Source organism: Diceros bicornis, chromosome 12 (genome assembly GCF_020826845.1).
Source record: "Diceros bicornis minor isolate mBicDic1 chromosome 12, mDicBic1.mat.cur, whole genome shotgun sequence".
Lineage (NCBI taxonomy): Eukaryota > Metazoa > Chordata > Mammalia > Perissodactyla > Rhinocerotidae > Diceros > Diceros bicornis.
This window is the reverse complement of record NC_080751.1, coordinates 53908621-53923468: the sequence shown is the minus strand read 5'-3', so window position 1 is coordinate 53923468 and position 14848 is coordinate 53908621. Positions and strand designations below refer to the sequence as shown.

The window sequence follows — 14848 nt, the reverse complement described above, 5'->3', positions numbered from 1 at the left end:
ATTTTTCACAATCACTATGTCTTTTGAGTTCTCTTTCTCTGATTATATTAAACAAGGCTAGTATGGTTTGATTTGTTGGATATAATTTATTATTTTAGGTCGACTTTTAATTTTTGAATTTAGAAATTGGGGAAGTAATAAGCAAATTTAATAAAAGTTGGAAACTTTTTTATTAAAATCATTCTGCCCTTTTAGACAGTAGTAGCATATATTTTTTGTGGTATCAAAATTTAGATCAATTAGTTCTATGGAACAGTGGTAGGCTTTTTATAGATTATAAGATCTAGACCTGAGAGAGGTCATGTTTAGCCTCTTAGGCATTTTTATTAGTGCCACCTCTGAAAGAAAATTACCATTTAAATGGGAAGATATCCATATCTCACCACTACCACACAATGTGTAGTCACCACTGTTAATACTAGTTGTAATGTCTTTCTGCTGTGTGTTATACATTTTCAAGAGTTATATGGTAAACATGTAGCAGTTATATGGTATATTAAAATGGGAAAATGCAAAAATGATATAGGAAAGCATCAAAGGCAGAAGGAAGTAAACCTTGGAAAATTGTGACTGTGTTAGAGACATAACAGTGGCAACCAGACTAGACTGGTTAATGACCTTCAGAAACCTGATGACCTCTTTTCAGAGCCTTAGTGTGGCTAAGGAATAGGTTTGTATGCATAGCTCTGTACTGGTGCATAGCAGGACTGTTTAGGTATAATAGACAATGGTCATGCATTAGTCTTTTCAACCCAGACTCCAGTATTTGGAAATGGGCTCAAGTGTCATCATTTCGGACATAAGAGGAAAAAAATTATGAACTTCTAGGTTGTCATTTTAGAGGTTATATAGTTGACTCTTTGAACTAGTAATCTGAAAGAAACAATAGTTTTGTATTTTCTAATTTGCAATAATTTTCTCAATATCTATATTCTTATTTTTATTTGATATTGATTGTAAGAGACCAAAACCAATTACTACTGTATTGTCCTTTTAAATAAAAAACATGTTGACTGTTAGGCATTCTTAACTGGTCTTGAAGCGCCCTCAGTTCGAGAATCCTTACTCCAGGAGTGTGCGTCCGTTTACTTCATATTTACCACACTAAAAGCAAGCTTTCTACTTTAATTTTAGCCTCTCTAGAAAAGGAAATCCTATTACTTTCCTCAGAGTGGGCCCTTTTAAATATGTAAAAGCCTTTTAGAAAATTCTTGCTATTAGCTAACCTAAATCTTCTCATTTAGGTTAAAAATGACTTTTGTTTTCAAAAATCAAAATTTCAAAAAATTCAATTTTTTTTGAATCAAAAATTCAAAAAGAAGAGTCACCATGAAGTCTAGTCATATTTTCCATATGATTTTTATCCTTTTTTAATTATTGAAGAACTGCTCGTGGTGTTCTGATATTGGGAGAGTGAAAGGAAAAGATTGCGTGTTCATGTTATGATTTATACATCTCAGTATTATGCTGCACCTCTCTCATGTAAACACACCACATTACCGAGGCAAGGAGTTTCTTCATTATAGCTGTTAGATATATTTTGGTCCTATACTACTTGCATAATAGCTAATCCTTACCAAATTTGTATTTGTGCATGTTATCTTTCTCCCTTAATGTACAACTCTGCAATTATGCTTGTAAAATGTTTTTCCTGTGCATTTTTTAAATTTTCAAATTTTATTTTATAATTTTATCATTTGAAAGCTTAATCATCTTGATGTTTTTCCATCATTTTGGTCATTTGTGAAAACGTGAAACCATCTAGACTTTGGGTTTGTATAATAGCATAACAATTTTGGATAAAGTGCAGATGCTTTTAAAATCCAATATTTTCGTCCTAGGGTATTGGTATGGAATAGAGCTTGAGAAACCCCACGGCAAGAATGATGGTTCAGTTGGAGGTGTGCAGTATTTTAGTTGTTCTCCGAGGTATGGAATATTTGCTCCCCCCTCCAGGGTGCAAAGGTGAGAAAAATGGAATTTATGTTTATTCACGAGAACTTTTTGTAATTTCAATGGTTTGTAGTTAGAGTCTCTAATTTCATATTAAAGACGTGCACTGGTTACAGCTCGTGTCTTCTTTTAAGGGGTTAACCAACCACCTTCTTCAGAGAGGAGGCTCATGGAAAGCTAAATTTGCTTTGCTGAGGATTTGCAATTTTAAAAACCTCCTTTATTCCTAATTTGCAAACCCTATGAGTATGTGTAGGCTATTAGAAGTGGCGTTTGCAGCTAAGAACAGTGAGAGCAGCAAGCTTAATCTGTCATGCAAACAAAAGTAAAAATGCTCTCTGATTGCTTCAGTCACATCCTAACTGCATTAGATTTCCTGCCAGCAGGCACCCCATTCATTCTCCTGCAAACCTAATGGAACCAAAATGGCTTTTTCCTCTGATTTCTTTAGTTTTCAAAAATAGATAGGCAGTAGATCTTTGGGGAAGTGAAGCTTCAAGGATTTATATGTAATATACCTCCTCCGTGTTTCTTCTTAAGATAGTATACTTGCCTACCAGCTCACTCTGGTTTTAAAAAAATAAGTTGAGCAGAAGCAAGTCCTGATGAAATTCTAGGTACCATTATGTGAAATGACTTATGTGCTGAAAGAAGTCTGCTTGGTGTGCTTTTCGGTGGATGGGAAATGGGAAATAATATATATGGTATAATCACCTCCAAGAGACTAGATCTATAGTCACAACCTGGGAGTCCCGTTGGTTCCTTTCCAACTAGGCCTTGTGACTGCCTCCTGGCGAATTTAATAGTTTTTATATCCATTTTCTTCCTCACTTTGTTTTCCTTATTGAATAATTACATATAATTTTTGTATTAATTTCCTCCTTCTATGATGTAGTTGATGTAATTTTTTCCTATTATTTATGATAACATAGCATTTAACATATAGTGCTGTGTAGTTTATAAAATATCTTCAGTGAAATGTTGTTTCATTTGATCCGATTAAGTATTTGATCAGGTGAGCTGGAAAAGAACAATAACTATTACAGACAGTTATTGAGCATTTCATGAGTGGCAGGCTCTGTCCGGTGCACTTTCGATGCATCTCTCATCAGTCGCCCCAGACCCAGGGAGGTGTAGGGTGTTATGATCATTTCCCTCTTGCAGGAGAAGAAAAGTTTCAAGAGATGAAGTAACTTAGCTCAAGTGGTATAACTAGTGTAGAGGAGGAAAAGCTTTTCCTCTACCCTCTTAAGTTTCGTCCTTGGTGGTGGTGGGGGGTGGTCTGTGAATTAAACAGATTAACGGGAGAAAAGGCATACACATTTATTAAATTTTAATTTTACGTGCACTGGGGCATCACAGAAAGAAGTGAACACCCAAAGGAGTGGTGAGACTGAAGAGTTCATAGATCATCTTAATTGATAGGGGCAAGGGAGGAGGAGAAAGGCCCCTTGTCGGAGAGCAAATGGTTTTTAGGAAAGATGAATGGGCCCTTGAAAAAATGGATGGGAGATGTGATAGTTTGTGACAATGTCTGTCTGGGTGTGGTGTTAACTTCCCATCTCCCCTCCTCCTCTATGTGATGAAGCTCCTGGGGAGGGATTGATGACAATTGAGTTCTTTTTTTGGAGGATCTGTTTTAGGCAGATAAGGGGAGTTCAGAAAAAGCGTCTCCTTGCTTGTGGATTCTCAAAGGTCTTCAGCTCAGAATAACCCTCACGCTGAGTGGCAGGGTTGGGAGTGGCATGTTTTGATCTCCTACACTAGTTAATGGTGGAGCTGACCTGGCCCAGGTTTGTTATTTTGTTGTTGTTTTTTCCAAAGCCCTTGCTTTTTTTTGGTAGTCATTTTATAAATGAAGAAAAAGAGGTAATAGCTAATGACTAGCACTTAGATGGCGGGCCCTGTTTTTAGTGCTTTCTGTGTATTGTTTCCTCCTCTGCAGCAGCCCTGTGGGGGAGGGACTATAATTATCCCTATTTCACAGCTGAGGAAAGGAAGTTAAGTGAGTTGTGCAGTTGTGCACAGCTCCCAAGTGGGGATTTGGACCCAGGTAGTCTAGCATCAGACTGTGTGCTCTTAACTATGACCCTATAATGCTTAAAAGAGGTTCCATGACTTTCTTCAGGAGCCGCATCTTATAAATGATTGATTCGGGAGTAAAATCCATGCTGAGTCACCAGTCAGTCTTCTGGTTCTCATATTACTTGGACGGATCTTCACGAACACATTGCTACAGTCTCTTAGCAGCTTTTTCGTCTCCCAGTCACGAGAACCGGGTTCTCGGTCTCACGTTTGATTGCCCAGAGAACACAGTTTGGCATATTTGTAGGCACAGTAAATATCGATCAAATCTAGTGTAGTATTTTTTATGCCGTAACAGCCTTTCTTCTCTTTGAGATTGTGAAGCCACTTTTTCTCTTTTTTTTCCTGCTTTCTATTTGGCCTTCTTTAAGGTGATTCATTTAAAAGCAGCCCGCTCTTCTTAAAAGAAACAGGGCTGTCTCTAATGAACTGCCGTCTCCCTCCAGCTGTCTTCCTGTCATCTTCTGATTGTCTCATTCATCGTCATCAAATACTATTAAGTGTCTTTAGCACTTCGTGCTGTGCTAGGCATTTTATAAGCACATAACACAGACATGGTCCCTGATTTTGAGGAGATTCTAATTTAAACCGGCTTTGGAGCTCTTTAAAGACACCACTGGTCTTCAAGAAGGAAGGGTTTTAACCCAGGGCCTGTTTGAGGACAGTCTGAGTCAGTAGCGACCAGCCGCAGGCCCACCTTGCATCCCACTCCTCTCCAGATCAGAGCTGGCTTCATTTGTTTCCTTTTTAAAATGTGCTTCTGTCTCAGAATCTTTGCACAGGTTGTTTCCTCTGCTTAGGTGGCTTTCTAGACCCACCTACTGTCACCAAACTTTCATCTAGTTAATGCCTTTTCTTCTGTTAACGTATAAATCAACCAAGAGTTCTTTAGAGAAATTTTAAGAAAACTCACTGACTAGATCTATGCTCTCTCTGTCTACTTTACCTGTCTATCAATCGATTGATCCATCTATCTGTTTTTTGCCCCGGTGGTCCTTATCAGCATAGTATTATTGTCTTATTCTTAGTTCCTACCACTGGGTACTTACTGCTGATGAACTGGTTACTTTTAGAATTAAGTTCTTCACAACTATCTGTCACCGCTTAATTCCAGTGTCTGTCCTCTTCATCAAGTCATATTCTTTGTGTTCATTAGCGTCTCATTGATTGCTGTATGTTGTAGATCATGTAAAAATGATGCATATGAATTGCAAGATGAAATGGAAAATATTGCAAGAGTTGCAGAATTTCTTAATGGTAACAAAGTATGCTGGAGGAAGTGATTGACAGAGTGAAGGCTTTGCAGATTTAGGTCAGTAAATGATTGAAAGAAAATGAGACTGTTAGGCTTGGCTTTTAAAAGATAAAGAATGATTTGAATATCAAAAAGTAAAGACAAATCTGTCAGGAAAGTGACCTTTATGATTGTGCTTAGAGTCAGATATAAAGTAAACGATGTTGAATTGTATTAGGCATACAATTTTATCGGAAAAATTACACACATATACAGACTCAGCCAATATCTTTTTTCCATTTAAGAATGTGATGTTTTTACAATTATAATCTAACGTTTGTTAAATTTAATATATAAAATAAGTTTATTTTCCATTTTTTAGTTTCTCTTGGAAGATAAAGTACCAAAGAAATAAAGTTAGGTCCCTGTTTTAAGTGAATTCACTTTAAGTTGACTTTTTCTGTCCTAATTATCCTTAGATAATGAGGACCTCTTCTGTTTGATTATTGCCTGTCTCCAATGCTAGATTGAAGTTCATTCCTTGCTCATAGTAGATGCTCAATAAATGTTTGTCGAATGAGTGAAATAAATAACCCTTGGTGTGAAAACCTCAGTTAAGAGCCAGTCTTAAATCTGAAGACCAGCTGCTTCTAATGAGGTTTGCATTCCTTGTTTTATTCACAGAGTAACAGATTCCATGGATACTCTTTCAGAAATTTCCTCCAATAAACAGAATCATTCTTATCCTGGTAAGATTATGTAGTTTTATGTTCGTAATAATTGTTCCTTTGCTTTTATTTATTGAAAATTTTTTATTGTGAAGTATAGATGTATACCAAAGAGTATGTAAAATGTACTTATGTAGTTCATGTCATCATAAAGCAAACATCTATGACCCACCCCCTAGCAGAAGAAGAAGACCACCTCTACTATAGAAACCCCTGAGTACCCCTCCACCGCTCTGCCTCTTGAATTTTATGTTAATTATTCCCTGACTGTCTTTATCTTTATCACCCGTATACAAATATATCAATAAATAATGTATGTTTAGTTTTGATTATTGTTTGCTATTTTGTTGTTTAGTAGTTCCATTAGAATTCATTCTGTATTTGATGGATATTTGGGTTACAGCCTGTTTTTTACTATTACAAACTATGCTATTGTGCACATGTGCAGAAGTCACTCTAGAATTTCCAGGCATAGGATATCCACATCTTCAGCCTTCCTGGGTAATGCCAAACTCTGCAGTGCACATTCTCTTGAGCAGGGGATGAGAGCCTCTGTTGCTCCTCACCTCACCAACACTGGTCTTGTTAGATTTAGAAGTCTTGGCCAAGCTGATGGATTTAAGTGGTATCTTGTTTTGGTTTTGATTTGCATTTTCCAGATTACAAATGAGGTTGAGCCTGTTTTCATGTTTATGGGCCATATATATTTCCTTTCTTATGATGAGCCTGTTAAGTCTTTTGCCCATTTTTATTTTGGTTGATGTGTCTTTATCTTATTAATTTGTAGGTTTCTTTATTATTTTGAACACTAATATTTTTTCAGTTTTGTGTGTTGCAAATATCTTGCCCAGTTTTTAACTTGTATTTTGCCTTTTTTTTTTTTTTGGTGTCTTTTGATGAGCAGTTCTTAATTTTTAAGTAGTCAAAATAGCAAACCATTATATTTTACATGTTTTGTCTTAAGAAATCTTTTCCTAAAACACATCATAAAGATATTTTCCCATGTTGCTTCTAAAAGTTTTAGATTTTTGCTTTTTATATTTGTCAATTCACCTGGAATTGATTTTGTGTATAGTAAGGATCTAATTTCTTTTTTTTCCATATGGATAACCATCTGTGAAAGAATGATTTGTATAGTACCAATCCTTAAATATTTGTTGAGATTAATTTCATGGTCTGTGGATTTTCTCCATTCTAATTGGTGTGTAATAGTCTCTCATTGTTTTAATTTGAAATTCCCTCATGACATATGAGGATGTGTTAGTTTGCTAGGGCTAGCATAACAAAGTACCACAGGTGGCGTTGCTTAAACAAGAGAAATTTATTTTCTCAGAATTTTGGAGGCTAGAAGTCCAAGATCAAGGTGTTGGCAGGTTGGTTTCTTCTAAGGCCTCTTTCCTTGCCTTGTAGTTGGTCATCTTCCTCCTGTGTCTTCACATGGTCTTCCTTCTGTGTGTGTCTGTATCCTAATCTCTTCTATAAGGACACCAGCAATACTTGATTAGGGCCCACCCATATGACCTCATTTTAACTTAATTACCACTTTAAAGACCCTGTCTCTGAGTACAGTCACATTCTGAGGTACTAGGGGTTAAGACTTCAACAAATGCATTTGAGGGGGATGCAATTCAGCCCACAACAGATGTTGGGGATCTTTGCATATGCTTAGTTGCCATCTGTACATCATCTTTGGTGAGTTGTCCATTTTTAAATTGTGTTTGTTGTTTTCTTGTTGAGTTTTAAGAGTTTTTTACATATTTTGGATACTAGACTTTTATCAGAATGTGTTTTGCAAATATTTTCTCTCAATCTGTGGCTTGTCTTTTCATTGTCGTAACAGTGCCTATCACAGGGCGGAGTCCAAATTATCAATTTTTTCTTTCATGGATTGTGCTTTTAGTGTTGTATCTAAAATGTCATCGCCAAACCCAAGGTCTCCCTGAATTTCTCCTATGTTATCTTCTAGGAGTTTTATAGTTTTGCATTATGCATTTAGATCTATGATCCATTGAGGTAATTTTTGTGAAATGTGTAAGCTCTGTGGCTAGATTCGTTTTTTTTTTTTTTTGGCGGGTGCTGTGAATGTCTGGTCGTTCCAGCACTATTTGTTAAAAAGACTATCCTTTGTTGGGGCTGGCCCAGTGGCTTAGTAGTTAAGTTTGCATGCTCCACTTCAGCGGCTCTGGGGTTTGGATCCTGGGCAGGGACCTACACACCTCTCATCAAGCCATGCTGTGGCAGCATCCCATATATAAAATAGAGGAGGATTGGCACAGATGTTAGCTCAGGGACAATCTTCCTCAAGCAAAAAAAATAAAATAAAAAAGAGGAAGGTTGGCAAGAGATGTTAGCTCAGGGTCAATCTTTCTCACCAAAAGAAAAAGACTGTCCTTTCTGCATTGATGAATTGCCTTTGCTCTCTTGTCAAAGATCAGTCGACTGTATTTGTGTGGGTCTTTTTCTGGGTGCCGTATTCTGTTCCACTGATCTGTTTGTCTTTTCTTTCACTAACACCACACTGTCTGGATTACTGTAGCTTTATAGTAAGTCTTCAAGTTCAGTAGTGTCAGTCCTCTGACTTTGATCTTCTCCCTCAACCTTGCACTGGTTATTCTTGGCCTTTGCCTTTCCATATAAACTTCACAATCAGTTTGTTGATGTCCACAAAATAATTTACTGGGATTTTGATTGGGATTGTATTGGATGTATGGATCAAATTGGGAGGAACTGACATTTTCACAATATTGAGTCTTCCTATCCATGGACATGAAATACCTCTCCATTTTTTCAGATTTTTGTTAATTTCTTTCATGAGAGTTTTCCTCATATAGATTTTTGTACATATTTTATTAGATTTATTTGTACATAATTCATTTTTTGGTGTTAATGTAAATGGTATTGCTTTTATAATACTGATTTTTACCTTGTATCAGCTTTCTTTTTGTTATTTGCCTAATATATCTTTTTCTATCCATTACCTTATAACCTGTCTATGTCTTTATGTTTTTGGAGTATTTTCTAAATAGAATATAATTGGGTATTACTTTTTTAAAAAAAAATATGGTCTGACAATCTTTGTGTTTTAACCTGAGAGTTTAACCTATTTGCATTTATTGTAATTACTAATATATTTGGATTTATTTATGCTATTTTATTTGTTTTCTATTTTTTCAACTTTTTTAAACTTAAATGTTTTTTGTTTTTGACTTTGTTCTGGTTATATTCTTACACCCCTCTTTTTTTCCATTCCATTCTCTACTTGTATAAAAGTTATACTCTATGACTATGCTTCTTGGTAATTACTCTAGGTACTTTGAGATACATACTTAGCAAAGTCTAAAGCTAATCATTATGTTTACCCTTTCCCAAATAATAGAAAATCCTTAAAAACTGAGTTATTCAGTTATTTCCCTGCAAATTCACATTATTATAATAGTTTATATATAATAAATATTTATTTAATTTGCTCACATATTTACCAATATCTTTAGTCATTAATTCTCAGAACTTCCACTTGGGAGCATTTTGTTTCTACCTCACGTGTATTCTTTGAAATTTCTTTTAGAAAAGGTTTGTTGGTAGTAAACTCTCTCAGTTTTTGTTTGTCTTTTCTATAGTTTTACTGGATAAAATTAAAAATTGGTGAAAATTTTAGTTTGAAAGATATTTTCTCCCAGCACATTGACAATATAATTGTACTGTTTTCTGTTCTCTGTCATTTGTCATTTTTTTTGAGAAGTCAGCTATGAGTCTGTCTAATCCATACTGTAGTAGGTGACTTTTCTTTTTGATTGCTTTTAAAGGTCTCCTCTGTTTCCTTGGTGTTGTACAGTTTCACTATGATGTGTCTGGGTGGAGACTTCTCTTTGTTTATCCTGTTTGGCATCGTGGGTCTTCCTGGATCTGAGAACTAGTATCTTTGATCAGTTCTGTAAAATTCTTGTCCGTATACTTGTCTTTCATTCTCTTTGTTATCTCCTGAGACTATGATGGGTAGTGCTGTAGGCTGTCTTGTGCCTCTTTCGTATTTTTCACAGCTTTGTCTCTCTGGACTGCCTTCTGGATATCTTCAGATCTAACTTTCTGTTTCTTGATTCTTTCTTCAGCTGTGTTTATTCTGCTGCTTAATCTAGCCACAAAGTTTTTAATTATAAAATTTTTATTTCTTCTTTTCTTTTTACAAGTCTATTTGGTTCTTATTTTGTCACTTATTCCTTTCCCATGTTTTCAAGTTTATCTTTTATGTCTTTAAACATTTTAAATATTATCTTTTATTTTATGTTAAATAATCTAATATCTGAAGTCTTTGTTCTTTGTGAGTCTGGTTCTGCCATCTGCTTCTATGGGACCTAACTTATGGTCCCTTCTTTCCTTGTGAGTCTTGTAATTTCTTATTGTGAGATGCTTATTTTACTAAGAATTTAATGATGGGAATTCTTTGAGACCTGGGTTGATGCCTCCAGAGAATATTATATTTACTTCTGCCAGTGGCCTAGAGGCACTGCCAACCTGGGACTACTTTGATTTACATTCTCTGCCATGTTTTTTTATATTACCCGAAAAAAATGAATTTGGCTTATGATCACAAATTTTGAGGGGAGAAAATTTTGCCTTCTTTTGAGCGTTAGGTTGATATAAGCCACCTTCCTTTGTCTTCGTCTGAACAGTGTTTCATGTTGTTTCTCATTTAACTTTTCTCTGAGGTGAGCTGTTTGGGATCCTCACTTAACCAGGAGTCTTTTGTTCGAATCCCCATCTTGGCAGCCATCTCCTGTGCAGCCAATAAGGCTGAAGCCCAAGTTCTCTGGATTTCAGTGGCAATCCTTACTGAGGGTCAATTGCTTTGGTGCTTGGTTACCTCTCGTGGTTTCCCTTTTTGGTGTTTGGCCTCTTTGAAATTGCATCTTTTGTGTCAGCTCAACAGTATTTTTAACAAAATTATAGTTGCTTTAAATTATACTCACTTCAGTCAGGAGATTCATTCAGCACATCTGCTCTGTCATAAGTGCCAGAACTGGAAATCCCATCCTTTTTTAAAAATTTACCTTTTGCAAAGTCATTTTTTTTTGTTGTTGTTATAACTCTGTCATTTGGGGATGCCAACAATCATAAGCTCTGAAACATATTGTTCAATATTTTATAAATGGGGTATCTTTAGTGATTTTTTTAAACTATTTTTATTTTTCTTGTTTTCATATGATTTGTCAAGATTATAACATTTGAGAATAAAAAGATTCAGCTTTATCAATGTATAATTCAGTTTTATTTGGTTTTTGAGAAATTTTATAATAAAAATCTCCAGAAATAATGTCATGATCTTAACTTATTCATATATGTGCATAGTTTGATGAGAAATGTAGGATAAAAATTTATCAAGAAATCTAAACTACTATTATATTCTGTATGTACTTATTTTCTTTGCTTTCTGTTTCCAAAGAAACATTTGATATAATAGAATATCTATAGAAGAAATGATAAAAGATAAGTTTTAATAAGGACTGCAAATTTGCGATTTATTTTTCCTCTTTTGATCATGTTTAGGTTTTAGGAGAAGTTTTAGTACAACTTCTGCTTCTTCCCAAAAAGAGATTAACAGAAGAAATGCTTTTGCCAAGTGAGTATTAAGAAGATTTAGAAAAATGCCTTTCAAGATGAACACGACAGGATTCTGTGAAGGAAGGAAAAGTGGAATTTGCGTCTTTTACATTGCATGGTAGAATTTTAACACTTAGGAGAAAAAGTGTGATGAGTATATTGAGAAGAGTTCTTTCTCCCTCCTTTGCAAGCTCAATTAAAAATGTCACCAGTGACTAAAAGTAGTACACTGCATATATTTTCAAAGAGATTTAGTCCTGTTAATAAAAGTTGGAGGAATTTACATTTTGTGTTATCATTGAATAGGGTGAATTGATTTTAAACTCTGTTTATTTAATTAGTCAGAGATTTGATTTAGTGTTTTCAGCAATATGTGAAAGAAATGTCAGGCCTTTTTGCATAAGGTAATCTGACTATTATTGTAAAAAATTCTCTCGCTTTCTCTTGTAGAGTCTACTGCTCAAAATGCCTTTTTTTGTTTCTTTATAGAGACTCTCCTTTTTATTTATATTTTTTTCTCCCAGACCCACTTTAGTCCCCTAATGGTTTTCTGAGACTTTTAGAAACTTTTTTACTTTTAGAGGAGTATGAGGCTCTTCTAGACTGATTGGGTTAAGGATTTTTTTTTTTTTTTCTTTAAATCTTTTCAGTTAATCTATAGAATAACGCTGTGGGGGAGAAAAGAGGCTGGCTGAGTGGGGAAGTGCTCATCCCTATGTAAGTAGTGGGGTAGAAGCCACTAGGAATTAGAGCCCGAGCACTAGGACTCCACCATGAGCCGAGCAGCAGGCAGGTCATGTATGTAATAATCTAGTGTGAAGTTTTTGGGAGGCTTCATGAAGATCTGAAATTGCACTCGAGACCCCTGGCAGGTCCTAAGGCACTGGTAGGTACTGTGTAGCAGGGTTGGGTGGGTTTTTTTTCCCCCCTTCCTCAAAACCTTCACCAATTTTGGGAGTTTTGAAATTGGTCTCCTCACTTGAGTAGCTGAAAGAGTTTAAGGGCACTAACTTTATGCTCCAGTTGACTGAAGATATTCAAGGCTTCTTAGGCAGAATGGAAGAAATTACTAAGAAGAGACAACCAGGATATAAGGATTCTGAAGGGGGAGAAGTGTCAAAATCAGTGTCGAGATGTTGGGGAGTGGGAGGGCATGATACAGAGAAACGAGGGAAGGAGAAAAAGTCTGATCCATGCGAATTATACAGCTGGTATGGCTATGCACAGATGACCTGTTGACATGAGGAGAAAATATCAATACTTCTATTTGTTTTCTACAAAAAATAAAAAGAAATGAAGCTTTACTGATACTTCTACGGATTGAGACTAGTACCTGTTTAAGAAAAGGAATAAATATACTTTGAGGGTATAGAATCAATTTTAAAATTATTTATTTTTACTATAGAATATGTGACTGAAGTGTTTGATGATCAGTGTCATAAGGAACAAAAGACAGACTTGAGGTGTTGGCAGGTGCTAGAGATCTGCCCCTGATCTTAGGGGTAAGACACATTGTAGTGTTTGGATGACCTTTTGTTGAGGGGACAGAGTTGCTTGTATGTTGTGCTGTTGGTAATCTGGAAGCATGATGTATTCTGAAGAACATGGGCTGAAAAAAATGAGTTTATTGAGCTTTGCCAAACACTGTGCCATTTTCTTGTTTATTCATGTGGAAATAAATGATGCTTCCAGAAGAAACATGGAAAATATAGTCAGAGATGATGAAAATTCCTGGGCAAGAAACTTGAAGGACTTCGGGCAAAGGACATGTTTGGTCTGTGAGAGTGGAGGAGAACTGAGGGAGGGGGAAGCAGCAGCCTACGTGTACGTGGCACGTTCGTGAAAGAACAGGGTTTGGTTTTCTAGATCACTGATTGAGGTAGTGGTGAATGCACTTCATTCAGAGGAGAAAGTGACAGAAGGGGGATTGGAAACAGCTCTTCTGTCTTCAGAATTCTCTATGTAGCTAATGCCAAGAATGGTGGGCGTAGTAAAGACGGGGAGCCTGAGACTTCACCGTAGGCATCACAGCGACCTGGTTGGCACAAGGCATCCTCTCCCACCATCTGCATCCAGCCTCTGATCTGTGTCTCACCTGTCTCTACACCTCATCCCCATCATTAGCAACTTATGTCAGCTCCTCTCTGTGTTATCAGTGCGTCTGCATGAAAAACCTTCATCGTGTCCAATCTGCGGGATGCAGCCTGTTGACACGATTTATTTGGGCAGCTCAGATTTGAATGTCTTTGGATAGAACTCGTGCAATCCAGTTTGCCACAGGTTCCATCATATCACATCATCTGTTTGCATTTTCTGCCTGTCCCTTAAAGCTTTGAATTCTCAAACACAGAATGAAGTCCAGAGTCGTCGGCCCAGCATATAAAGGCCTGCACGATCGGCTCCTGTCTGTTTCTCCTGACTTATCTTTGTGGTAATATCCTCGCAAGTGACGAGCAGTTCTCTAAACTCTCTGTGCTGTTCAAAAAAAAATAATACATACATTTTGCTTTATGATTGTGTCTGCTTCTCTTTTCTGTCTGCTGGTCTGTCGAGTAACCTCAAGAAGGGAGGAGAGATTTCCTCCTCCTCTGTGCTCCCTCCCCACTGTACACAGTCTTTATTGCAGTATCTATAGTATTTTACTGGTTATTATGCACAAATCCTAGAACCTAGTCCCCGGCCTGCCATTTCATAGGTGGTCAATTGATGTTTTTGAATGAGTAAACATAGCTCTCAAATGTAGTGTAATTCTAAATGTCTCACTTCCAGGGCTTTTAGAGCTTTGATATAACTTGAATCAAATGATTCTTATTAGAATGGTAAGTCTTTACCCAAACCATTAATTTTTGGTTTAGGTATTGAATTCATTTATTACTTCTTTCTTTAAAGAATTTTTTGATGATAAAAGTTGATTGTACAAAATTTGAAAATTACAAAAAACTAAATGCAGATAAAGATAAGCTGTAATTTTATCATCTAGATGAGATTATCACCGTGAGCATTTTGGTAGATATTTTTCCAGTTTTTTTCTAAAGCACGTATCTGAATTTTTAAGCAAAGTTGGACAAATCGTGCTCTATATACTCTTTGAAAGCTTTTCCCTATCATATATCCTGTATTCTTTAATAGTTTTCCTCAGTGTGACTTTTGAAATCTTTTTAAAGACTGTACTGTGATACGGAAAAAATTTTTATGGCATAATAATAAGTGAAAAAATCATAATTTAACTAATAGTAGATACTAAAGTTTTAAA

The 14848-nt window shown here is 36.0% G+C and overlaps 1 protein-coding gene across 2 annotated transcripts in view; it reads left to right on the top strand.

The window, feature by feature from the left end:
• Positions 1–14848, top strand: part of CLIP4 (CAP-Gly domain containing linker protein family member 4) — a 59353-nt gene that overhangs the window by 40182 nt on the left and 4323 nt on the right. For both annotated transcript variants that reach the window (XM_058551518.1, XM_058551517.1), the window contains exons 13-15: positions 1842–1965; positions 5957–6021; positions 11542–11614. In XM_058551518.1, the coding sequence (XP_058407501.1) occupies positions 1842–1965; positions 5957–6021; positions 11542–11614 (262 nt within the window). The remainder of the gene's footprint in view (positions 1–1841; positions 1966–5956; positions 6022–11541; positions 11615–14848) is intronic.